General features: G+C 50.2%; 1 protein-coding gene across 1 annotated transcript in view; it reads left to right on the forward strand.

Annotated features, from left to right (window-relative positions):
* The window catches only part of LOC311239311 (retinal-specific phospholipid-transporting ATPase ABCA4-like), a gene marked incomplete at its 5' end in the record, with an annotated part of 134775 nt that overhangs the window by 104636 nt on the left and 5290 nt on the right, over positions 1-24849 (forward strand). Inside the window, 6 exon segments of the mRNA XM_084327617.1 lie at positions 2188-2250; positions 2755-2861; positions 3579-3720; positions 8752-8886; positions 9536-9639; positions 10368-10460. Coding sequence (XP_084183743.1) covers positions 2188-2250; positions 2755-2861; positions 3579-3720; positions 8752-8886; positions 9536-9639; positions 10368-10460 — 644 coding nt within the window.

Genomic DNA, 24849 nt, shown 5'->3' on the forward strand with positions numbered 1-24849 from the left:
TTGTGACAGCCAGCCTTTAGTTTTAGCTTTTTGCGGGTACAGAATATCATATAATGATCACTTAACCCACATGCTATAACCCCTTTATTGGAGATCTTGGACTTGTCAGAGGTCAGTATGAGGTCAATGGTAGTCTGAGTTGATTCACATATCCTTGTGGGTTGGGTGATTAGTTGGCTGAGGCCGTGCAGATCACAAAACCTATTGAAGGATTTGAAGACAGGTGCATCTTTTTGTTGCATATCCGTGTTCCAATCCCCAATTTTCCGCATCCTCAGCTCCAGCTAAGCACAACAACTTAATTTAATCGGCTATGGTCTCTTATCATCTCTCCACATCGGACGTGGTTGTCATAAGATGGACTGATATCCGCTCCGTTCTTCTTGCAGAGAAAAATTAGCGGCTTAAACTTATTGAAAGGAAGTTCTTCTTTGGCGATGCAATAGCCCACATTCAGTTTCGATTCGATTGTTCGCTAGGAATTCTGGGATTTGGTGTTGGATGTATGGACTCTATGCAGACGGGACATGGTATTTAATCGCACGATAGACTACAACTACCAAGTAGAATAGCGCGGCCCAGATTCACTTCACACGCAAACATTTTTTTTCACACGCAGCTACGCAGTAAATTCATTCATCGCCGACAGATTTTTTCATAGCACCGCGACATTATGTTGCACTGTACAGCCCTGGTTGTAGGCTAATGTTTTACTATTTTTTTTATCCAATTTGTATGGATTCATTTAGGAGTGAAATGCGAATGAAGGGTTGAAATCACGCAAGGTTGCCCCCAAATATTATTCACCACTCGCACGGGCCAAATTAAGGGGCAATTTGCGATAACCTCGTCGCAGTGTACAGCCCTGACACACACACCACACACACACACACACACACACACACACACACACACACACACACACACACACACACACACACACACACACACACACACACACACACACACACACACACACACACACACACACACACACACATACACTCCCATACACATACACATTTCATTTGCAAACCTTTATTTAAACTCGAAAGGCAACTGAGCTTTCCCTCATTTACAGTCACCTCAAGTGTACATACAGAAATGAGCAAAGAAAAAAGCATATACAATTACACAGCATAAAATCATAACAAAGAGACAAGACGAGGCAAAAAGCAAGGATAACAAAATTAAACAATTAAAACAATTAAAACACGTACAACTTGATTGACAAAGGTTGGACATCAAGGTGTTAAACTCTGCAACAGAGGGGAGAATATCAAGCTTTAAGGACCATTTATTCCATGAGCTAGAGGGGCATCATAACGAAATGCAGATTTACACTGTTCCAAGTAAACTCGGGGACCATAATGACCAGCCAGTCACTAGAACAGGTTCCATATAGGTACCAAAATTCCATTCCAATAATGATGTAGTATAAGGAGGTAGCTTACCAATAAGGGCCTTATATACATACATACACACATACAGCTGGGGCCCTGGGATCTTTTCCATCTATCAATATGTAATAAACATTATTTTGCATCTTGTCAATCTATTTACAGTTACATCTATGCATGGTTTTGCCCTAAAAAGTGAGACTCTGTAAAAGTGGCTGTAAAAGTGGCCAATTTCCCTCTCAAGATTTTGCTTTATTTGGAGCAATATTTAGCCCCTTTTCTACATATTTGGTTGGCACCAACGGATTCCTGGCGATCTCTACAGTAGCTTTGTATGATACTGCGAGATAAAAAAAAAAATAAGGACAACACATATTTTTTAAGAGTGTATGTATGTCTGAATAATACCTGAATGCTATTCTATAAGAGTGTATGAGTCTGAATGATACCTGAATGCTATTCTATAAGAGTGTATGAGTCTGAATGATACCTGAATGCTATTCTATAAGAGTGTATGTGTCTGAATGATACATGAATGGTATTCTATAAGAGTGTATGTGTCTGAATGATACATGAATGGTATTCTTCAAGAGTGTATGTGTCTGAATGATACATGAATGCTATTCTATAAGAGTGTACAGTATGTGAGTCTGAATGATACCTGCATGATATTCCTCAAGAGTGTATGTCTGTCTGAATGATACCTGAATGATACCTACATGATATTGTCAGTAGGATCTGTGTGGGAACAACATACGGTTCTCATGTCCCCCATCTCCCTGCACAGACCTACAGGGGCAGGAAGAGGGCAGCTGTGGACCGGATCTGCGTGGGCGTCCCAGCAGGAGAGGTACAGAGAGAGAGAGAGTCAATGTTTCCCCACTTAACCCCCATGACCTCCACTAGGATTCGCCTGTTCGAATCCAGCTCCCGGCGTTGCTATCAGCTTGGCTGGCCTCTCACACTGATACAATTGGCTGTATCAGGGGGTAGGAAAGCTGAAGGGTGGGTCCTGGGCGTTGTGGACAGCGACCCCTACAGTTCGGTCGGGGCGCCTGCTCAGCGAGGGTTGGAACTGAGGAGAGATAGTGTGGCCTCCCACACGCTACACTCTCCCCGGTGAGAACCTGCGCGGCCAGGTTGGCCTGCCCCAGGCTGCACATGCGTCGGAGGAAAGCATGTGACAGTCTCCGGTCTCCCGGACCAACAGTAGGGGAAAGTACGCAACAACCAGGAAGGGTGGGATGGGAGAAAAATCGGGGAAAAAAGGAGGGGAAGAAAGATAATAAAAAAAAAAAAAAAAAAACCATGACCTCAACTGGACGCGTCGTCTAAATCCCTCGTTTCTCTCCAGTGTTTCGGCCTCCTGGGAGTGAACGGCGCCGGTAAGACGACCACCTTCAAGATGCTGACGGGCGACACGGACGCCAGCTCTGGAGAGGCGACCGTCGCTGGCTACAGGTGAGGAGAGACCAGGAGGAAGACCGTTCTAAAGATCCCCTCCATGCGTGTCTGTAACCACGTGTCAATAAACTACTGAAGCACCTTCTCGAGGATCTACATTTACATTGAGTCCTTTAGCTGACGTTTTTAAATAGACAATGAATTTAAAATAGACAAACAAATTAACTCTGTGGTTAGGTCCAGCTTCTTCCAGCTGAAGCAACTCTCCAAGGACAATATAGGTCATCCTTTGTGCAGTATTATCCCTATGTATGCTGTGTACGAGTTGAACTCCTATCCGAGCTCCGGGAGGGTCATCGAAGAGCCTATTCTCAGTCCTCGCTCCACAATGGTGGAATGAACTTGCCACCACAGTCGGGACAGCCGAAACACGACCAATCTTTCACCGTCGAATAAAAACACATTTCTTCAATCAATATCTGAAATGAAAGAAAAAAAATTGTCTTACTATCTACTATCATGCACTTTTCCACTAATTAATCTTCCTTGTCTATATTACTACCTACTATACTATACTATACCTACTGTCTCTACTACTATGCAGTCAACACTGCAGCACCCAAGTTTCAACACTGTTTGATGAACATTGTTACTCAGCTGAAAGAGTTGTACCCTTCCTGCTGACTTGTCGTACAGAACTTGTAAGTCTCTTTGGATAAAAGCGTCAGCTAAATGACTCAATGTGAAAATGTAAATGTCTTGCTTGTCCCCCAGTGTTCTGAAGGAGATCCTGGATGTGCATCAGAACATGGGCTACTGCCCTCAGTTTGATGCCATCGACGACCTGCTGACGGGCAGGGAGCACCTGCACCTCTACGCCCGCCTGCGAGGCGTCCCCGAGGCAGAGATCGCCAGAGTGAGTGGGACCCGGGCCTCCTTAAAACGATCTTACATTTGTTACGTTTTTTCATCCTGTTGTCAACCCAATGTTCTCAACGGTTGGCTGAGCACTATCTTCGAATGCCCCGCTTCACTTTTCTGTTGTTGATGTAAACAGAACATCTCATGGAGGGAGGGAGGGAGGCGGGGGGGGCGGGGAGTGGTGTCAGCCGGTCAAAATGAATTGGGATTTTGCTATTTTCAGCTAAAAGATGAGGCTTAGATATGATTCAGATTCCGATTCCTTTATTGTCACATCATTCAGTACCTTACAGCAAAAAAAGAGTGAAATTCAATTTGTTGTGGTTCCTCAACCATAGCAGCATCCAATATTATAAATAAAATAAAAATAGCATAGAATAAGAAAATAAGATAAAAAATTTCTAAAATAAAGATGACTATATACAGTTCTAAAAAGTGTGCAGTGCAGATAACAGGATGTAGATATTATACTATATCAAATTTAAATAACAAAATGTGTGATGTGCAATGAGCAATGTGCAAATGTGCAAAGTAGATGCTTATCTACTTGAGAATACTTGTTTTTACAAAGGTAATATACAGCAATATATGTTCTGTTTTCATAGTAATTTCATAATGAGAAAATTCACAAGGTGACAATTCACATGTATTCAATCTTTCAGCTCTCATTTACAATGACATCCAGAAATACAACACATAATAAATAGAAAAAAAGAAAATATAGAAACAGAAGTCAATCAATTAAAAAAAAATTAAATAATTAAAAACAACTGCAGACTGGGCGGCTGGGTAGCGCAGCGGACTAAGCCCTCGCCTACCACCGCAGAGACTCTGGTATCGAATCCAGCTGTCAGCGGTACCTCCGGCTTGGTCAGTCGTCCCTACTAACACAATTGGCAGTGTTAGCGGGTGGGAAGCCGGTGGGGTATGTATCCTGGTCGTAAACAGCGACTCCTCCTGGTCGGTCGGGGCGCCTGTTCAGTAGGGAAGGGATCTGGGGGAGATAGTGTGATCCTCCCACGCGTTACACTCCCCCGGTGAGAGTCCTCGCTGTCAGGTGAAAAGAAGCGGCTGGCTGACTCCACATGTATCGGAGGAAGACATGTGGTAGTCTTCTCCCTCCCCAAGCCGACAGTAGGGGGCAAAAGCGTGCAATGACCAGGAAGGGAATTGGCATAATGACTAAATTGGGATGGGAGGAAAATGCGTAAAAAAGGGGGAGAAAAAAGTAGATACAAAAAATAAAAACTGCAGACTGTGGTGAAGTGCTATTAAAGATTTAAACTGACCAGTGCAAACTCTAGGAACCTTAAATCTAAAAGCCAATCACCAGAGTGGGTGCGATAAGATCCAGAGCTCCAATCCAGCAATGAGGTGATGTAGGCTGGGGGAGATCACCAATGATGGCCTCATACAGAAACAGATGCCAATGCAAGTCACGTCTCTCTGTGAACTTGTGAACTTGCCAATGCCGTTTGAATAATATCTTACCGTGCATCCTGCTGCCTGGGGGGCGACAGTGGGTCAGGAGGTAGAGCAGTCATCTGGTAATCGGAACGTTCTCGGTTCGATTCCTGCTCCTCCCGGGGCAGCGTGTAGAAGAGTCCTTGAGCAAGACACTAATTAACCCCTAACTGCTCTCGATGAGCAGGTCGGCACCTTGTATGGTCTGTGTGTGAATGTTTTGAGTGCATGAGTGAATGTGAGGCACGAATTGTAAAGCGATTTGGATAAAAGCTGCTAAATAAATGCACCACAGGGGTGTAAAAAGTACCCAGAAATTATACTTAACCCTCCAGTCAACCTTCAAAAAACTCCCAGCTTTCTCCCTAGTGACGGAAACTGCGATCTCAGTAAAAAACATCTTTTTCATGTATTGTTCCGATTTCTTTTCATGAATATCATTATTAACTTCAGTCCTCACCATCCATACATATCGAATATTTATTCATTTTCAGGATTAAATTAATTTTTTATTATTAGGGTTACCCTAACCCTAACCCCCTAACCATAACCCTAAAGAAAATAATGGTTAAAATCCTGAATAAATGCACAAACTACCTCTTGGAGGCCTCATCCATCCTTTTATCATGTGTTACTTATGATTCATTCTAATTTTAAACTGTACAGGCTGTGTATTAAAAAATATGTTTAACATGGGAGTCAACCTGTTCATTTCTGCGACTAGGGTGGAAGGTGTATAAAACGTGCTTAATAGTGAAAAGAAATTAAGAAAAAAACATGGATTATTGTAATGTGACTCAAAGATGTGATACTGAGCTACTTTCCTGGCATATACATAAAATATAGCCAACGCTATCTGTTACAAAGGATCAGATTAAACCGAATATATATATTTATTGCCTGAGATCCCATGTATAATATTTGTATATCGTTTGATATCCCTTGTATATTCTTTGTACATATACACGGAATATCCCTTTACCTGGTACAGGACAGACCATAATATTCGTTCTCCTATTGGAAGCGATCCCCTAGGCGCCACGGCCATACCCCCCAATGTCTAGTTCAAAGTCACCGCCAAGGCTTGCCTGGACATGCCCGGTTCTGCGCAAGAATACGAGACAGAAATAAGGCTGGCACTAGATTATTCACCGTACGTATAAATACGTCGCAGGTGGATACAGCAGTTAGTTAACCTAGAAACGTGTTACCCTCAAAACGTTAAAGCCTTCATCACGAGTCAACGACCAAGTGAAGTGAGCAACCGTGCATCTAAATAGAGCACTTATAACCGCGTGCGAATAGGACAGTAAAAGTGTCAGAGCTTAGTGGAATAACGTCAAGTTCGACCTAGTTAATGTGAAGTACCGCGCACCGGAGAATCTACACCGGTGAATGCAGAGCCCTTTCCGGCTGGATTATTATATTGCTTTGGTCCTGTGGCTGTTGGAGCGGAGAATCGTCTACACCCACTGCTGTGTGGGATTTACCCGTGAGGAACATCACTCGAGCCCGTCTCTAGGAGAGGCTGGCCGGCTTTCACCTATGCTGCACGCATACTTGGATTATAGCTGCTGCTTTCGTCTGCCGATCAAGGGAGTAATGTACCGCCTCCCGTAGCTGGAGCTTATTGATTCCCCGTTGATCCAGACTTTTGCATTCGAACATTCCTGCCCCCTGCTGGCTTACAACCGGAGGGACCCTACTAGTATCTCCCGCTGCCCTACTAGTGTACCATATATATAATTCCTATGATACAGGTGGTAGTCATTATCTCCTGCGTAATATTCTAATGGACTTACGCTCTTGACCTATTCATGCACATTCTTCGCCTTACAAGCGCGACTCTAATTCTCAAGTAATGTAAGATAATCTTCGTGCTGCTAATAAATATTATTCTAACCCATATTTGTTGTGGAACCGTGTCATTGTGGAGGTGTTCATCTCATATACCTATGTACTGTATGGCCAGTAGTAATGTACATAAGACAGTAGTGGTTTAATGATACCATACTTATTAATACAGTCAGGGAATTGTACCCCTCAGTTACACTATCCACAAACACACGTGGAAAAAAGGCTATTTGACGAGAATTGCGACAAAGATGCCCGGATGGTTAAGTGAAAGTATGGGTACCGTCTCAAAATCGTACTCAAGTAAAAGTCAGAGTATCTGGCTAAAAACACACTTGAGTAAAAGTCTAAAAGTTTCTACTTTTAAATGTACTTAAGTACTAAAAAGTAAAAGTAAAATATTTTTTTCTGACTGTCTATTCTTCTGATAGCAGGTGTTTAATCAAAGATCCCCGCTTTCTAGTCTTGCCCAAGGACCAATCAGCATGGGTATGGGCGGGTTAATCTTCCATTGATGGGGATTTGATTGGCTGTTTTTAAATAAAGTGTGGCCGCAGGATTAACTCATCCCCCGCCATCGTTATAGCCCGCCAATCGAATACTGCCAACAACGAGTATACTCGTTATTGGATCGTTATTTCTTTCATTCGCTATTTCCATTCATAAACATGCAGTGTGTTATCACTGGGGATGGGTCTGAGATCGCAAAAGTCCAATATCGCCGCCTAACGCCTTGCGGCCGCTATTGCACTCCATTTGAAACGATGTGGCTTAGTGTCTGGGCCGAGCTGCGGCGTGCGAGCGGGGTCTAAATACTCGTGCAAGACAATCGGTTATAACGGGTGCATCAACGAGGGTCACCCCCCCCCCCCTGTTCATGTTCAATGCTGGATTACGTTGGAAACACGATCGCGTTCAGTACTTGGAATGGCGATCAGATAATTGGATTATTCTTTTTGCAGTACATTATAGACAAGGTAAGGGCTATATGTTATCAATCTTGCATTGATCCGATCATTCTTTCCCCGTGATCGGAGCGTGTGTCTGTGGTGTGTGTGTGTGGCGTGTTCTGTTGGTTGCGATCAAAGCACGGAGGGGCGGCTTCCCCCCCCCCCCCCCTCTTTCATGCATCCATGATGAAACATAATACCGATAATCTAGCATTGATTTCAGATTGATTATTGATCCAGGCGAGGAATGGCACGATTTATAGTGAAATGCAGTAAAACGCTGTTTGGCGGAGTTTCCTGGGATTACACAGAATGACTCTGAAACTATACTCATACAAATTATCTGTTTTTTGCATCTTGACCGGAAGAAACTCAATGACAATCGACTATATCATTAGATCCATAGCTATAATATTTAATATAGTTTTAGTACTACAAACACCGGCATGTACCCCCATTTCATTACAGCTCTGGCACACACGGCCATATGCCCACAGCGACCTCTGGCGTCCAATGAGTTAATAACGTTAACGTTAGTTCGGCCAGAGAAACAAATATACTAATTAAAATAGTTGGACCTGGGAGATTTGTACTTTGTAGGTCTGCATTTTAAATGTAATTGAGTAAAAGTACAAGTATACAAACCTAATAATACTTGAGTAAAGTACAAATCCCCAAAAACTGTACTTAAGTATTGTAACAAAGTACAATTACTCAAGTACTTTACACCCCTGACCATTTCCCATGTCCCCCTCTAGGTGGCAGAGTGGGGGATCCAGAAGCTGGGTCTGACAGAGTATGCAGGCTACTGCGCCGGGACCTACAGTGGAGGCAACAAGCGCAAACTGTCCACAGCGATCGCTATGATAGGCTGCCCGGCGCTGGTGCTGCTGGTGAGTCGGCCAATGGCGGAGTGTTGTTGATGGTGTGTTCCCGTCTCCCGGCCCTTTGTTCGGGTGACTGGTCTTCTTTTCTGCAGGGATTTGTCAATGAAATGGTCTCTCACGGCTCCAGATGGGAAGCCATATGGGTTCATTCAAGGCCCAGCGTGGAACGCTTTATACGTTGGCAGGGAACTGCGCCTTTCAATTCAGATTGGCACCAATAGGATATTTATCTCCTGCCATGTGTTGATGGAGGTTAACCCTTTCACTACCACACTACAGAAGGTTAACCTTTCACTACCACACTACAGACGGTTAACCGTCTGCAGTGTGGTAGTGAAAGGGTTAACCTTCTGTAGTGTGGTAGTGAAAGCGGGTTAACCTTCTGTAGTGTGGTTGTGAAAGGGTTAACCCTTTGTCGTGTGGCAGTGAAAGGGTTAACCTTCTGTATTGTCGCAGTGAAACGGTTAACCTTCTGTAGTGTGGTTGTGAAAGGGTTAACCCTTTGTCATGTGGCAGTGAAAGGGTTAACCTTCTGTATTGTCGCAGTGAAATGGTTAACCCTTTGGTAGTGAAAGGGTTGAGCTTTCTTTTGTTGCACAAAATGGCACTCTGAGGCTTGTGGACCAACGGTGTGTTTGTTTGCGTGCATGTCTAGGATGAACCCACCACGGGCATGGACCCTCACTCCCGGCGCTTCCTGTGGAACGCCATCATCAGCGTGATCCAGGACGGCAGGGCCGTGGTGCTGACGTCACATAGGTTGGAGATTAATACAACTTTTATCGCTTCACGCCGCACATCTGTCAGAGCAGCTGTCTAAACACACTGACTTTAATACTACAGGGTATTGATTGTATTGTGAGAATAGCTTGCTTTTACTAGACCGTAATTCTAGACCGTAGGTGGTGATCCGTTAAAGGAGCTGTGAGTGGTATTTTCTTGTTTGTTAGAACAAGTGGTCTACATGTTAAAATAATAGCTATACACTCCGACAGCCATCACTGATATTGATTGTCTGGTCAGTAACATCTGCAGTAAACAGAAAATACATTTTCTGGTATCCCGTTCCCACATTATCCAATCAGGAGAGAGAACTCCACACTGCAAAAATGGCCTGACAAAAATAAGAAATAAAAACTAGTTTTAAGCAAATGTTTCCTTGAAACAAGTCAAATAATCTACCAGTGCAGTAAGCTAATGTGGCTTGGCAAGATTTCTTGAAATAAGTAAAAATATCTAGGGTTCTCTCTCCTGATTGTATAAAGTGGGAAGGGATACCATAACATTTATTTAGTTTTTACTGCAGAGAGGAGAGACTGTGAGACCCCATGTTACTGACCAAACACTCTCAGTGAAGGCTGTTGGAATGGAGAGCTATTTATACTTATTTTAACAAAAAATACCACGTACAGCACCTTTAAACTGCAATGTATTAGTCACGAACACCATAAATCATCATACATTTATTGTTGTTGTTTTCCTGCCAGTATGGAGGAATGTGAGGCCCTCTGCACCCGTCTGGCCATCATGGTGAACGGAACCTTCAAGTGTCTCGGGACCATCCAGCATCTCAAGTACAAGTAAGACACTTCAGTGTGTTGTTAACTAGTCCAGCATCTCAAGTACAAGTAAGACACTTCAGTGTGTTGTTAACTAGTCCAGCATCTCAAGTACAAGTAAGACACTTCAGTATGTTGTTAACTAGTCCAGCATCTCAAGTACAAGTAATGTTCTTCAGTATGTTGTTAACTAGTCCAGCATCTCAAGTACAAGTAATGTTCTTCAGTATGTTGTTAACTAGTCCAGCATCTCAAGTACAAGTAAGACACTTCAGTGTGTTGTTAACGAGTAGTTATATGAGTACTGGCTAAGCGTCCCGCTCTTAAGCCATACCGAGATATACCTCATCTCATGTACCTAGTGTACTCCATCAACAAATAAAAATCAATACACCCATCACCTGCCAGGCCCCGCCCTAGTGGCGTACTATATAGTACTAGGCGTGGTCACCACTCACTCTTCCTCGGAAAATCGTTTCCAAAGAAAAGTTTCCCCAAGGGAACTCAGGGCACGCTAAGACCGGGACGCTTAGCCAGTACTCATATAACTAGGTTATATACTCGTACTGGCATCGCGTCCCGCTCTTAAGCCATACCGAGATATGGGGTAGAGCGGACGTGAGGCCCGACAGATGTACCCCCTGAGGACCCGTAAGCCCACATCAGGGGGGAGGGGAGTCCCGTCACCCCATTCTTCCTAACGAAGAGGGGGCGGCAGTCAACTCCACCCGAGTGCGAACAAGAGGGAACTAGAACCTCTTGAACACACAGCACAGGCGGAACCACGTGTGACACAACACATTGTGGCCCACACCCACACACGCCTGCTACCCTGCCAAAGGACGGGAAGCAGGAGAGGCCACAGACCTCAGAACCGCCTGGGAGACAGAACCCTCGGTCATGTCCATGAGGTAAAACCTTACGAAGGGACCCGGTGAGGACCATGAAGCCACAGCACAGATGTCCTCCACCAAGGCCCCACCCAGGAGAGCGGCAGAGGCCGCCACCCCACGAGTGGAGTGCGCCCTGACGCCCCCAGGGGGAGCCAACCCGGCCAACGTGAAGCAAAGGGCAATGCCCTCGCACAACCAATGGGACAGGCGCTGTTTCGACAGTGCCTTACCAGCACGAGAGCCACCGTAACAGACAAACTGATCGGTAGCCCTGAGGCCCTGAGTACGGCTGAGGTAAACCCCCAAGCCCGGACCGGACATGACAGGTGAAGGCCCGCCTCCAACTCACTAGCGTGAGGAGGCGGATGAAACGCCTGAACCATAATATCCCTGGAGCGGAAGCACTCCGGATATTTTTAGGCACGAAGGCTGGATTAGGCCGCAGAGTGGCACCGCTATCGGAACGAAAGACAGGCACTCTGGCCGTACCGAGAGAGCACAAAGCACACCCACGCGTTTAGCGGAGGTGATGGCCAGCAAGAACGCAGTCTTGAACGACAGCCGTTCCAACAGCGCTTGCTCAAGAGGCTCAAACGGGGCCAAGGACAACCGACCGAGGACCAATTGAAGATTCCAGCTCGGAGCCAAAGAGCGTTTCACCAGCTTAAGGTGTCAAACGCCAAGCAGGAAACGCTTCACAAGAGGGTGGCCTTACACCACTCTTGGAAAATACGCCACCTACCCGCATAACCCGCGATAGTGGAGGGAGCATGCGCGTTCCGGATGGTACCAACCACAGAAGGATCCATCCTCTCCAGACTCACCGCTGACGAGGCTGTGCTCTCTCTTCTTCTGGCTGCGCGGTGTGAGGCGGTGTGGGGCCTAGGACAAATACCGCCCGCGCTCCAGCGGAAGACCAAGATCCTCTGCGGAGAGGGGAGCCCTGAGCGGTTATAGCTTGCGGCTAGGTCAAAGCTAATAACGTCAACAACCTCGCGCGATGTGTCGACGTCGGCTGGCCCTCAAGGCCCCGCCACCAGACACCATTTTTTGATAGAAAAAACAGCAATTCGAACACAGTTACTAATCGCTGCCAATTCCATACAGTGGCGGTACAGGCTTTAGCAGCCCACCAGCCACTCGCCGGGCCGACCCACCTCATGGCGTCGGCCGGGCGGGGCACTGTTTCAACATGTCAAAAGCAAAGGACTGATGCTAACACGGAGCACCAGTGATGGTTGCAACCAGCCACCTCCACTGTGGTGTGCACCATGAAGGGGTTAATGAATAAATGAACTAACACCACGAATATACTGTAGAATGGGCAAGCCCATGCACACAACGTTAAGGGGATGCGGACCAGAGAGAACCAGTCCCGCATTCATTCATAATATTCACAATAGCACACCAGCCCTAGACCTCAGCCCATTTACCCATGAAAGGTAAACAAAGCCCCCCCCGCAATACTCCCCCAGTAGACACCGATTGAGGAGGGAAGACTGTGTAGTATAGACAGACATTCCCGTAGCAGGGCGACAGAACAGAAACAGTAGCCCAATATAGCATAGCGTTAGCCGCGCGCTCCAGGATAACGGGGAAAACAACAACGTTTACCCAGATATCCCGCCGCTTGCGCCAATACACAACTCGGTTGTCTCTCGGGACAACTCGAGCACATCACAAACGCCAGCATTGTCATGCCTAGTGACATCCCACAGCGGGGAACAGTAGAACAGTGACCCAGCATTTCAGCATTAGCGTTAGCATTAGCGTTAGCATTAGCGTTAGCATTAGTGTTAGCAGCACGCTCCAGGATCGCTTGGAAACCGTCCACTTCAGGGGAACATTCACCAAACCATCCCGCCCCTGGCGCCGACACACAACTCGGTTGTGTAACAAAACAACCAGCATTACTAACACTAGCATCAATGCCTGATGACACAGACCTGTGTGCGAGCCGGCTCGATAGCCAAACCTCGCACGCTGTCCCTCGATCTGCTGCCACAAGATGAGGAAACATCAGAATAGACCCGACGTGTCGTTGGAACATGCCCCGAAGATTCCAGGGGTAAGCAAACCTCCGGTAAGCATTCAATATTACGCAATTTCTTTAAACTTTTCATATCAACTAGTTGCATAGGGTGTCATGCATCCGCTATGATGGAAACGAAAATAGAGGAAGAGTGAGTGGTGACCACGCCTAGTACTATATAGTACGCCACTAGGGCGGGGCCTGGCAGGTGATGGGTGTATTGATTTTTATTCGTTGATGGAGTACACTAGGTACATGAGATGAGGTATATCTCGGTATGGCTTAAGAGCGGGACGCGATGCCAGTACGAGTATATAACGTAAGGTTATGTATATAACCAAGTTCTATGAATTATGGTGACGCTCAGCGTCAGTCTGCACGCACTTCACTTCGTGCACGAGCACTGAATAAAAAATTCCACAATGTACCTTTACATCCCAACATTCGTCTGGCCACACCCCTATCCGCTTACCTTCATAAGCAGGTGTGTGGTCACCTACTCGCCTCCTTCCCAAACTTTCACCACAAGGTGAGATCAAGGGCCGCAGTGGTGTCCTGATGCTGAGCGTCACCATAATTCATAGAACTTGGTTATATACATAACCTTACGTTCTATTTCATTATGGCTCCGCTCAGCGTCAGTCTGCACAAGAGGAGCTGAGCGGAAGCCAGAAGCTCGACAAATGTACCCCGCTGAGGCCCCCCACAACCATCAGACCGGGGAGGACCGAGCCCCCCGACCCTCCCTAATGGAGGGATACCCTCCCTATTGGAGGACGGGAGGGAGACGGATCCGACCGTGCGAAGAGGAACTCAAGCTACTCAACGCACAGGGTGAGCAGACCGTGGCTTGACCCCACAACTACGCACGCGCACAACCCGCATGCCACCAGGGAACGAACGGAAGGAACAACCCTTGTTACTGCCCCCAAAATCATGGGGTCAAGAGCAAACTCAACCCTGTGGCAAGGCCGTAGCAGCGGAGCGCAAAGGAAGACCCAGACCCACTGAAGGGACTGGGTCCCCTGGAAAAAGGGGGCACGGAGAGGTCAATGACGCCAGGCATCAAGACCCCACCAGGCGGTCACTTAGTGACACCGCCCCCCACATCGCCAGCGTATTCGGATAGGGCCCCTCCAAGAGCGGCCCTTTCCCCCCAATAGTACACCGCCTGGCACACTGACCCTGCAACACAGGCAGTCAGCATGGCCGTAAAGCACTCAAAAGGTTAACCAACGGAAGCAGGCAGTGCACCGGGGAAACCAGGCAGCAGGCTGTAGACCCGAGCCTGGAGCACTGCGGACGAGACAGGCGCCAAAGGGGTCAACTGAAAACAGCCCCCCCGGCGGAAGGGGCGTATGCTGGCACTGTTGCGCACCATGACAAAGCCTCCATAAAAAAAAAACCACCCAGAGGGGTCGAGGCAGAGAAGACTGACACGATTGGCAGACGTCATGAACGTGCAGGGGCACACTCAACCGGGTAACCCGGGAGTTGACTCTGCTCCAACACACCAGGGAATCAACCACCCTCTTGGTACCACATACGGTGGTTGTTCCTATAACCCCTCAAGAAAAAAGGGTTATCCCAGGCCTACGGTTTCAACTAAACATTACTTCGGACCGGGCCCGGCGGCTCGGGAAGCACACAGGGTTACCAGAGGAGGTCCAGAAGACCACCCCAACAGCCCCCTCTTCGCCATGCGTGAGAGAGGAGTGAAAGAAAGGAGAACCAGCCCCTTATAATAGTGCCAGGTACAAAGTGTACCCAACAAAGGGTCTCCATAACGCCTAACCCTGTGACACCCGGGCCGACCCGGCATTTTTCCCCCTGAAAAAAGCACAAGTCCCTCAGGGTACCAGAACAGCAGATCTGCATCCCCGGCGGACAACGGGTTAACTGACCTGGACCAGCGTGACTAGAACCAGTCCTGTGCCCTAACCACGCCGACATGCCCACTCCAGGAGAGGGGGCAGGAATGCGTGTTGATCTAAAACATGAAAAGAGGGCGCCACCACAGTGGTCCTATATATACCGCGCTCAGTGGCCCACCCCAAGGGCGTGAGACCCCTCTACTTATGTTCTGATCTATTCCGTTAACATCCCCCAGATATGAACAAGAATCCGTCGAGACCCAGTAACATCCCGAGCCAGCACTATGTATGCGTCGGGACCCAAAACATATCAATGGACAGTCTAACCAGACCCCACATTGATCCTTCAAGGCGCCTGGGAGAACGACAAGAAGGTTGTCGTGCTTCATATTCTCCACTCTTTTTTATTAAAAAAGAAAGAAACACAGACTGACATGAATCCCACGTGACGCAGCCGAGGGTAAAATCTTTTTACATTTTTACATCCCGCCAACCTCACTACAGAGGAGAGATGGAACTCCTCAGCGAGACTTCCCACGTGAGCCATAGATTTTAAAGTCACGGTAACATTGAGTCATGTGACCAACCGACTCAAGTTACACGTATATCGAGCGTAGTAGAACAGTAAGTTCCTACGCTCTGCCCCGACAACAACAGACCCTACATACGGGTCTAAACTCACGGAAGCCGTCGTCCAATAGAAACGTGCCTAGTGACGTTTGCTATGACGGGGGGAAACCCAAGACTCAATCGCCTGTGATAGGTGCGGAGTCTGGGAAACCCTTCCCCCCCCCCGTGCCAAGCTGCCTAACAGCTTGACCCTGACCGAATGAAAAGAGAGTCCCAGAGCCCCCTGACCAATCAGAAGAGGGAAGGAGGGGTTTATCCGGTACCCCCTCGCAAGCCCAACCCTCGCATATGACAACAACAACAGCCATATGATACCTTCAGTAGCAATGCCAATGGATAGCGCAAGCTAATTCAATGCCCGCTAGCCACAGACACATCTGTGAACAGGGTTTATAGCAAGGCCAAGTTGTGTATGTGTGAACCCGACACCCGTATCTATGTTGCAAGACACAGAAGAATCTGATAGAGAGAGAGAGCGGCTGAGCCGTGATACGTTTTCATACGAGCATTACTGCAAACCAACACAATATTGTTGCAGCTCAATATCACTGTTTAAGCAACAGAGCACACAACTAACCTCTACCTTTATGTGAAGATTCAGGCCGAGGCAGAAAAAACCCTTTTTCAACCGAGTGTAGGCTGCAGGCCTTGCTTAAGCTTTAACATGAAAGTAACGTCTAGCCCTCCTATCAAACCCATACTAGTGAAAGATTCACATGTTGCATCCCCATCATATGTTTGGTGAATAAACACACAAAAAATACAGTCCCCCTTTAGGAGGGACTCTTTATTTTCGAACAAAAATCATAGAGGGGCCGGGAAGGGAACAGGGGGGGACCACAGAGGGAAAAAGTCAATGAAGTTAGCGACGCCTGCCACGAGCCGCTCGGGGCTTCCCACCCCGTGGAGCCCCGGAGGGACGGTAAACGATCGGCGGCTGGTCTCGACGATCCCTACCGTCACCTCCGGGCGTAGATGGGCCGGCTGCAGTGGCGGAGGCGCCCTCTCTCCTCCTGGCCTTCTTTGCCGAAGGTCCAGCAGTGGCGGTGGTAGCAGCGGCGGCCACGGCGGAGGAACCTCGACGACGCAGCGGCCGTCTGACTCCACCGGCAACATCGGGCAGGGGGAAATGAGGCTGGAGCACGGAGCGCTCCTCCTGCATCTCCCTGCAGGTTGAGGTCATCAGCTGCAGTGCCGACCCGAATAGTCCAGCCTCGGAGAGGGGTGCCGTCAGAAGGGAAGTCCTCTTCTTCTCCGGCACACGCGCCTGCTCCAGCCAAAGGTGGCGCTGGATCAGAGTGGCCAGGGCGCGCACTTTCCCAGCGGCTATAGCCTGCGGCTGAATCAGATGCAGGATGGCTCCTGCCGACTGGGCGAGCTGATCATGCTGTAAATCAGTCAGCTCCGTGCCGCCCGTCAATATCCCGGACATGAATCTCGCCAGCTGCGCGATGTTAGAAGTGGCAGCTAGAGATTGTGTTCCGGTGATAAATGACTGGTCGCTTCAAAATGCCAACCGCCTCGCCAATTTCCCTTGGGGAACCGGCTTCCGTAACGGCTCCCACACCACCTCAGGACAAAGGAGCGCCGCCATCGGCCTATCAAGCCGTGTCACGCCCTCCTTCATGCCGTCTACCAAACCCGCCACCCGCGTGACTTGCACGTAGGCGGGAGTAAGGCCCATGATGTGGGAGACCACCTGGCCCTGACGGACGTAGGCCGCCATTGAGGGGGAAAATGGGTAGACAATGTCCACCCCTCTCACCGGGCGACGTTGCCATAGATGACCTATGAGATCGTCAGGGACAGGAACAGGCAGTGGCACGCCGTTTGCGACTGCCGCCGCCGCCATGAGCTCGGGGAACAAAGCATGCAGTTCCCCTTGCATACTTTCCTCCTCCGAGCCCGCGTCCCTCACATGCAGCAGACTACTGGTCAAGGAGCCACATTCTGATGTGGCTGATAGCAGGGCATCCCGCCGCCGAGTCGGAGGTTCTAACCCAACATCCGCGGATGAGGAACCCCAAGGAGACATCTCACCCCCCTCCAGTGTTACCTGGACGGGGCGGGAGACATGTCTCCACCGGGCCTTCAAACAAGAACCCGTTTGCCTCTATCATGTAGTCCTCTGTTTCCATCAGCCATGTAGAGACAGACGCATCCTCATCCGGCTCCAGTAACTCACCAAAACCAGGCCGTTCGCGTCTGCAAGCCACCATCTTGCGACGGGAGCGAGCTGACGCAAAAAGTTTGCATCTCAAATCCCCCGCAACCAAAGGAGCCGGCCGCCGTTAACAAGTATGTTGTTAACTAGTCCAGCATCTCAAGTACAAGTAATGTTCTTCAGTATGTTGTTAACTAGTCCAGCATCTCAAGTACAAGTAATGTTCTTCAGTATGTTGTTAACTAGTCCAGCATCTCAAGTACAAGTAATGTTCTTCAGTATGTTGTTAACTAGTCCAGCATCTCAAGTAATGTTCTTCAGTGTGTTGTTAACTAGTCCAGCATCTCAAGTACAAGTAATGTTCTTCAGTATGTTGTTAACTAGTCCAGCAACTCAAGTACAAGTAATGTTCTTCAGTATGTTGTTAACTAGTCCAGCATCTCAAGTACAAGTAATGTTCTTCAGTATGTTGTTAACTAGTCCAACATCTCAAGTACAAGTAAGACACTTCAGTGTGTTGTTAACTAGTCCAGCATCTCAAGTACAAGTAATGTTCTTCAGTGTGTTGTTAACTAGTCCAGCATCTCAAGTACAAGTAATGTTCTTCAGTATGTTGTTAACTAGTCCAGCATCTCAAGTACAAGTAAGACACTTCAGTGTGTTGTTAACTAGTCCAGCATCTCAAGTACAAGTAAGACACTTCAGTGTGTTGTTAACTAGTCCAGCATCTCAAGTACAAGTAAGACACTTCAGTGTGTTGTTAACTAGTCCAGCATCTCAAGTACAAGTAATGTTCTTCAGTGTTGTTAACTAGTCCAGCATCTCAAGTACAAGTAATGTTTTTCAGTATGTTGTTAACTAGTCCAGCATCTCAAGTACAAGTAATGTTCTTCAGTAATGAATGACGAGGCCCTCGACAGGTGGCCATGTTTTCCCCCGCCAGAGGTATCCTGGGCGTTGAATCGACAGGTGTCCATAAGGCCGACAGCCTTGGCGGCCGAGGGATCGGCCATGTTGGATGGGCTCGGCTTGGAATATACAAGCCGTCGCCGTCCTGCCGCAAGCAGCCCGCTCTCCGATCACTCCCTCCCCCAACACCAGCGGAAAAAGGGGGCTCTGATTGTTTCCTTTGGCTGCGGGCCGCGTGCCTTCGTTGAAGCGCGGGCGGCCCCACTTTTCGCTTCTCATGGGGACAGGGGCTAACACCCAGTTGATGGCTGAGCCTGGGTCTGTCCGTGAGAATGTTGTGCTGTCAAGCGGCTCCCACACCATAAGCTGTGTTGGTTGAGCCTGGTGTTATGTCTGTCAACTATAGGTGTTGTCAGCAGGGGGGCTCGAAACCTTTTGAGGCACACAGTGCGGGCTTCCCCGGCCTCGCCTTCGCCAGGCCAGGTATCATGTTGGTGCCTCCCACTCCTGCGAGATCGGCAGTGGTCTGAAAAGAAGAGGTGCGCGTGATTTAGGTGGTAGTAATATCACTGCAGGGCTACGGTGTGTAGGAACCCATGGGGTCCTCACGCCTTGCATGTCCGGCTGCAGAACAACTCCTCAGCATGTTCTGGAGGGGTGTTCAGTGGGGGGGTTTTGTCACCTAGATTGATGTCAGCTTCCCCCGTATCAAACCGGCCCTTTCTGTCGGCGTCCCCCTTTGGGTGCGATTGCCTCGTGGGTAGTGTCAGGTTCCGACCCGACTCCATGGAACGCTCTGCTCGCACGGGTCCAGGGTTGGCTACGCACAGCGGGTGGGACCGGGCCGCCTATCTACAGTTCCTTGCGGACCTGCGCCACATGGCGGCGGGTGCGTTGGGAGTGTCATCACATATGGCTACGGCAGTACCATATGTCGAGGTGGATGGAGAGAACGCTGAGGCGGGGACTTGTATTTAAAACACAACCCCACCCGTTTTCGGGTTTGGTACAGACCCTATTGTCAGGGTCACCAGCAGTGACAGCTCTGGTCGACGAGATCTGATCTCTGTGGACGAAGCAAGCCATCGTCGTGGCGTTTTCCTCACGGTGTTCTCTGGTGCCTGAGAAATCGGGAGGGGGGGGGGGTGTCAGACCCATGTTGGACCATGGGAAGGTTCGGTATTTTTTGGATCGTCTCCTACCTGTTGAACACTGTCAGGTGGGGGTCTGGTTCTCCTCCATAGACCTGTAGGATGCGTGTTCGCATTCCCGATCTTCCGTCCTAGGGCTTACCTACGCTTCCTTACAGGGTTAGCGTATGGGTACCAGGGGCTGCCGTTCGGCTTTTCTCTGGCTCCCCGCATCTTCACCAAGTGCGTGGAGGCCGCACTGGGGCCTCTGCGTTGTCAGGGGTTACGAAGTGTATTTTGCCCTGCCGACGTTCTGGTCCTTGGCGGTCAAGGTGGATCGTCAGGTCTCATGCCAGGCAGGGTTCCTACCAGCCTGGGGTTGCTGTAGACTGGAAGTGGAGTACTCCTCTTCCCAGTCAACGGGTGGAGTGCTATGGGCATCCCTCTCAGAGCGTGTTGCGACACGCTCGATACGACGTCAGTGTCGTATATCGACAGACAGGGAGGAGTACGCTCCCCCCGTCTGCACCGGGCAGCGGGCGGCTGGCTATGGGCGTCCTCCATCTGCGCGGCCTGAGGGCTCCCCACATCCCCGGCAGGGTGAATGTGGGTACAGGTGTAATGTCGCGGGCGGTCCTCATCCTGACGGGTGGAGATTACGTCCGGACATAGCCAGGCAGGTCTGGGACCGATGCCATGCCGCCTGGGATTCTTTCCCCATACATCTGTTAGGTCAGTTGTTGGGGCGGGTACCTTGAGGAGCGCAGGTCCTTGATCCTGATTGCGCCGGACCGGGGAGCAGCTGTGTGGTTCCCGGTCTTGATCCAGCTACTGGTAGCTCCGCCATGGCCTATTCCTTGGTCGGCGAAGGCCCTCACTCAAGCACATGGGTCGCTGTTCAGCACCCGGTGTTGTGCCAACGTCTGATGGTTTGGCTGGTGAGAGGGTAAGTCTGGAGAGGATGGACCCTTCTGTGGTTGATACCATCCGGAATGCGCATGCTCCCTCCACTGTCGCGCTTTACGCGGGCAGATGGCGTATGTTCCAAGAGTGGTGTAAGGCGGGGGGGCAGGGACCGATGTCCTGCCCCCTGGATATTGTCCTTGTTTACCTCCAGTCTCTCCTTGATAGACTGTCGGCTTCGACGGTGAGGGTATATGCAGCAGCTATATCCTCTTATCATGAGGGATTTGAGGGTGATGTTTTGTTCAGCCACCCTCTTGTGAAGCGTTTCCTGCTTGGCGCCCGACGCGTTAAGCCGGTAAAACGCTCTTTGGCTCCGAGTTGGGATCTTCAATTGGTCCTCGGTCAGTTGTCCTTGGCCCCGTTTGAGCCTCTTGAGCAAGCGCCGTTGGAACAGCATCTCAAGTACAAGTAATGTTTTTCAGTATGTTGTTAACTAGTCCAGCATCTCAAGTACAAGTAATGTTCTTCAGTAATGAATGACGAGGCCCTCGACAGGTGGCCATGTTTTCCCCCGCCAGAGGTATCCTGGGCGTTGAATCGACAGGTGTCCATAAGGCCGACAGCCTTGGCGGCCGAGGGATCGGCCATGTTGGATGGGCTCGGCTTGGAATATACAAGCCGTCGCCGTCCTGCCGCGAGCAGCCCGCTCTCCGATCACTCCCTCCCCCAACACCAGCGGAAAAAGGGGGCTCTGATTGTTTCCTTTGGCTGCGGGCCGCGTGCCTTCGTTGAAGCGCGGGCGGCCCCACTTTTCGCTTCTCATGGGGACAGGGGCTAACACCCAGTTGATGGCTGAGCCTGGGTCTGTCCGTGAGAATGTTGTGCTGTCAAGCGGCTCCCACACCATAAGCTGTGTTGGTTGAGCCTGGTGTTATGTCTGTCAACTATAGGTGTTGTCAGCAGGGGGGCTCGAAACCTTTTGAGGCACACAGTGCGGGCTTCCCCGGCCTCGCCTTCGCCAGGCCAGGTATCATGTTGGTGCCTCCCACTCCTGCGAGATCGGCAGTGGTCTGAAAAGAAGAGGTGCGCGTGATTTAGGTGGTAGTAATATCACTGCAGGGCTACGGTGTGTAGGAACCCATGGGGTCCTCACGCCTTGCATGTCCGGCTGCAGAACAACTCCTCAGCATGTTCTGGAGGGGTGTTCAGTGGGGGGGTTTTGTCACCTAGATTGATGTCAGCTTCCCCCGTATCAAACCGGCCCTTTCTGTCGGCGTCCCCCTTTGGGTGCGATTGCCTCGTGGGTAGTGTCAGGTTCCGACCCGACTCCATGGAACGCTCTGCTCGCACGGGTCCAGGGTTGGCTACGCACAGCGGGTGGGACCGGGCCGCCTATCTACAGTTCCTTGCGGACCTGCGCCACATGGCGGCGGGTGCGTTGGGAGTGTCATCACATATGGCTACGGCAGTACCATATGTCGAGGTGGATGGAGAGAACGCTGAGGCGGGGACTTGTATTTAAAACACAACCCCACCCGTTTTCGGGTTTGGTACAGACCCTATTGTCAGGGTCACCAGCAGTGACAGCTCTGGTCGACGAGATCTGATCTCTGTGGACGAAGCAAGCCATCGTCGTGGCGTTTTCCTCACGGTGTTCTCTGGTGCCTGAGAAATCGGGAGGGGGGGGGGGTGTCAGACCCATGTTGGACCATGGGAAGGTTCGGTATTTTTTGGATCGTCTCCTACCTGTTGAACACTGTCAGGTGGGGGTCTGGTTCTCCTCCATAGACCTGTAGGATGCGTGTTCGCATTCCCGATCTTCCGTCCTAGGGCTTACCTACGCTTCCTTACAGGGTTAGCGTATGGGTACCAGGGGCTGCCGTTCGGCTTTTCTCTGGCTCCCCGCATCTTCACCAAGTGCGTGGAGGCCGCACTGGGGCCTCTGCGTTGTCAGGGGTTACGAAGTGTATTCTGCCCTGCCGACGTTCTGGTCCTTGGCGGTCAAGGTGGATCGTCAGGTCTCATGCCAGGCAGGGTTCCTACCAGCCTGGGGTTGCTGTAGACTGGAAGTGGAGTACTCCTCTTCCCAGTCAACGGGTGGAGTGCTATGGGCATCCCTCTCAGAGCGTGTTGCGACACGCTCGATACGACGTCAGTGTCGTATATCGACAGACAGGGAGGAGTACGCTCCCCCCGTCTGCACCGGGCGGCGGGCGGCTGGCTATGGGCGTCCTCCATCTGCGCGGCCTGAGGGCTCCCCACATCCCCGGCAGGGTGAATGTGGGTACAGGTGTAATGTCGCGGGCGGTCCTCATCCTGACGGGTGGAGATTACGTCCGGACATAGCCAGGCAGGTCTGGGACCGATGCCATGCCGCCTGGGATTCTTTCCCCATACATCTGTTAGGTCAGTTGTTGGGGCGGGTACCTTGAGGAGCGCAGGTCCTTGATCCTGATTGCGCCGGACCGGGGAGCAGCTGTGTGGTTCCCGGTCTTGATCCAGCTACTGGTAGCTCCGCCATGGCCTATTCCTTGGTCGGCGAAGGCCCTCACTCAAGCACATGGGTCGCTGTTCAGCACCCGGTGTTGTGCCAACGTCTGATGGTTTGGCTGGTGAGAGGGTAAGTCTGGAGAGGATGGACCCTTCTGTGGTTGATACCATCCGGAATGCGCATGCTCCCTCCACTGTCGCGCTTTACGCGGGCAGATGGCGTATGTTCCAAGAGTGGTGTAAGGCGGGGGGGCAGGGACCGATGTCCTGCCCCCTGGATATTGTCCTTGTTTACCTCCAGTCTCTCCTTGATAGACTGTCGGCTTCGACGGTGAGGGTATATGCAGCAGCTATATCCTCTTATCATGAGGGATTTGAGGGTGATGTTTTGTTCAGCCACCCTCTTGTGAAGCGTTTCCTGCTTGGCGCCCGACGCGTTAAGCCGGTAAAACGCTCTTTGGCTCCGAGTTGGGATCTTCAATTGGTCCTCGGTCAGTTGTCCTTGGCCCCGTTTGAGCCTCTTGAGCAAGCGCCGTTGGAACAGCTGTCGTTCAAAGACCGCGTTCTTGCTGGCCGTCACCTCCGCTAAACGCGTGGGTGAGCTTTGTGCTCTCTCGGTACGACCAGAGTGCCTGTCTTTCGTTCCGATTGCGGTGCCACTCTGCGGCCTAATCCTGCTTTCGTGCCTACAAATATCCGGAGTTCCTTCCGCTCCAGGGATATTGTGGTTCAGGCGTTTCATCCACCTCCTCACGCTAGTGAGTTGGAGGCGGGCCTTCACCTGTCATGTCCGGTCCGGGCTTTGGGGATTTACCTCAGCCGTACTCAGGGCCTCAGGGCTACCGATCAGTTTGTCTGTTACGGTGGTTCTCGTGCTGGTAAGGCACTATCGAAACAGCGCCTGTCCCATTGGTTGTGCGAGGGCATTGCCCTTTGCTACACGTTGGCCGGGCTGGCTCCCCCTGGGGGCGTCAGGGCGCACTCCACTCGTGGGGTGGCAGCCTCTGCCGCTCTGCTGGGTGGGGCCTCGGTGGAGGACATCTGTGCTGCAGCTTCATGGTCCTCCCCGGGTCCCTTCGTTCTGTCTCCCAGGGGGTACTGAGGTCTGTGGCCTCGCCTGCTTCCCGTCCTTTGGTGGGGTAGCAGGGGTGTGTGGGTATGGGCCACAGTGTGTTGTGTCACACGTGGTTCCGCCTGTGCTGTGTGTTCAAGGGGTTCTAGTTCCCTCTTGTTCGCACTCGGGTGGAGTTGACTGCGCCCCCTCTTCATTAGGAAGGATGGGGTGACGGGACTCCCCTTCCCCCTTGATGTGGGCTTACGGTTCCTCAGGGGGTGCATCTGTCGGGCCTCGCGTCTGCTCTACCCCATATCTCGGTATGGCT

Source organism: Notolepis coatsorum, assembly GCF_963971535.1.
Source record: "Notolepis coatsorum genome assembly, chromosome: 13".
Lineage (NCBI taxonomy): Eukaryota > Metazoa > Chordata > Actinopteri > Aulopiformes > Paralepididae > Notolepis > Notolepis coatsorum.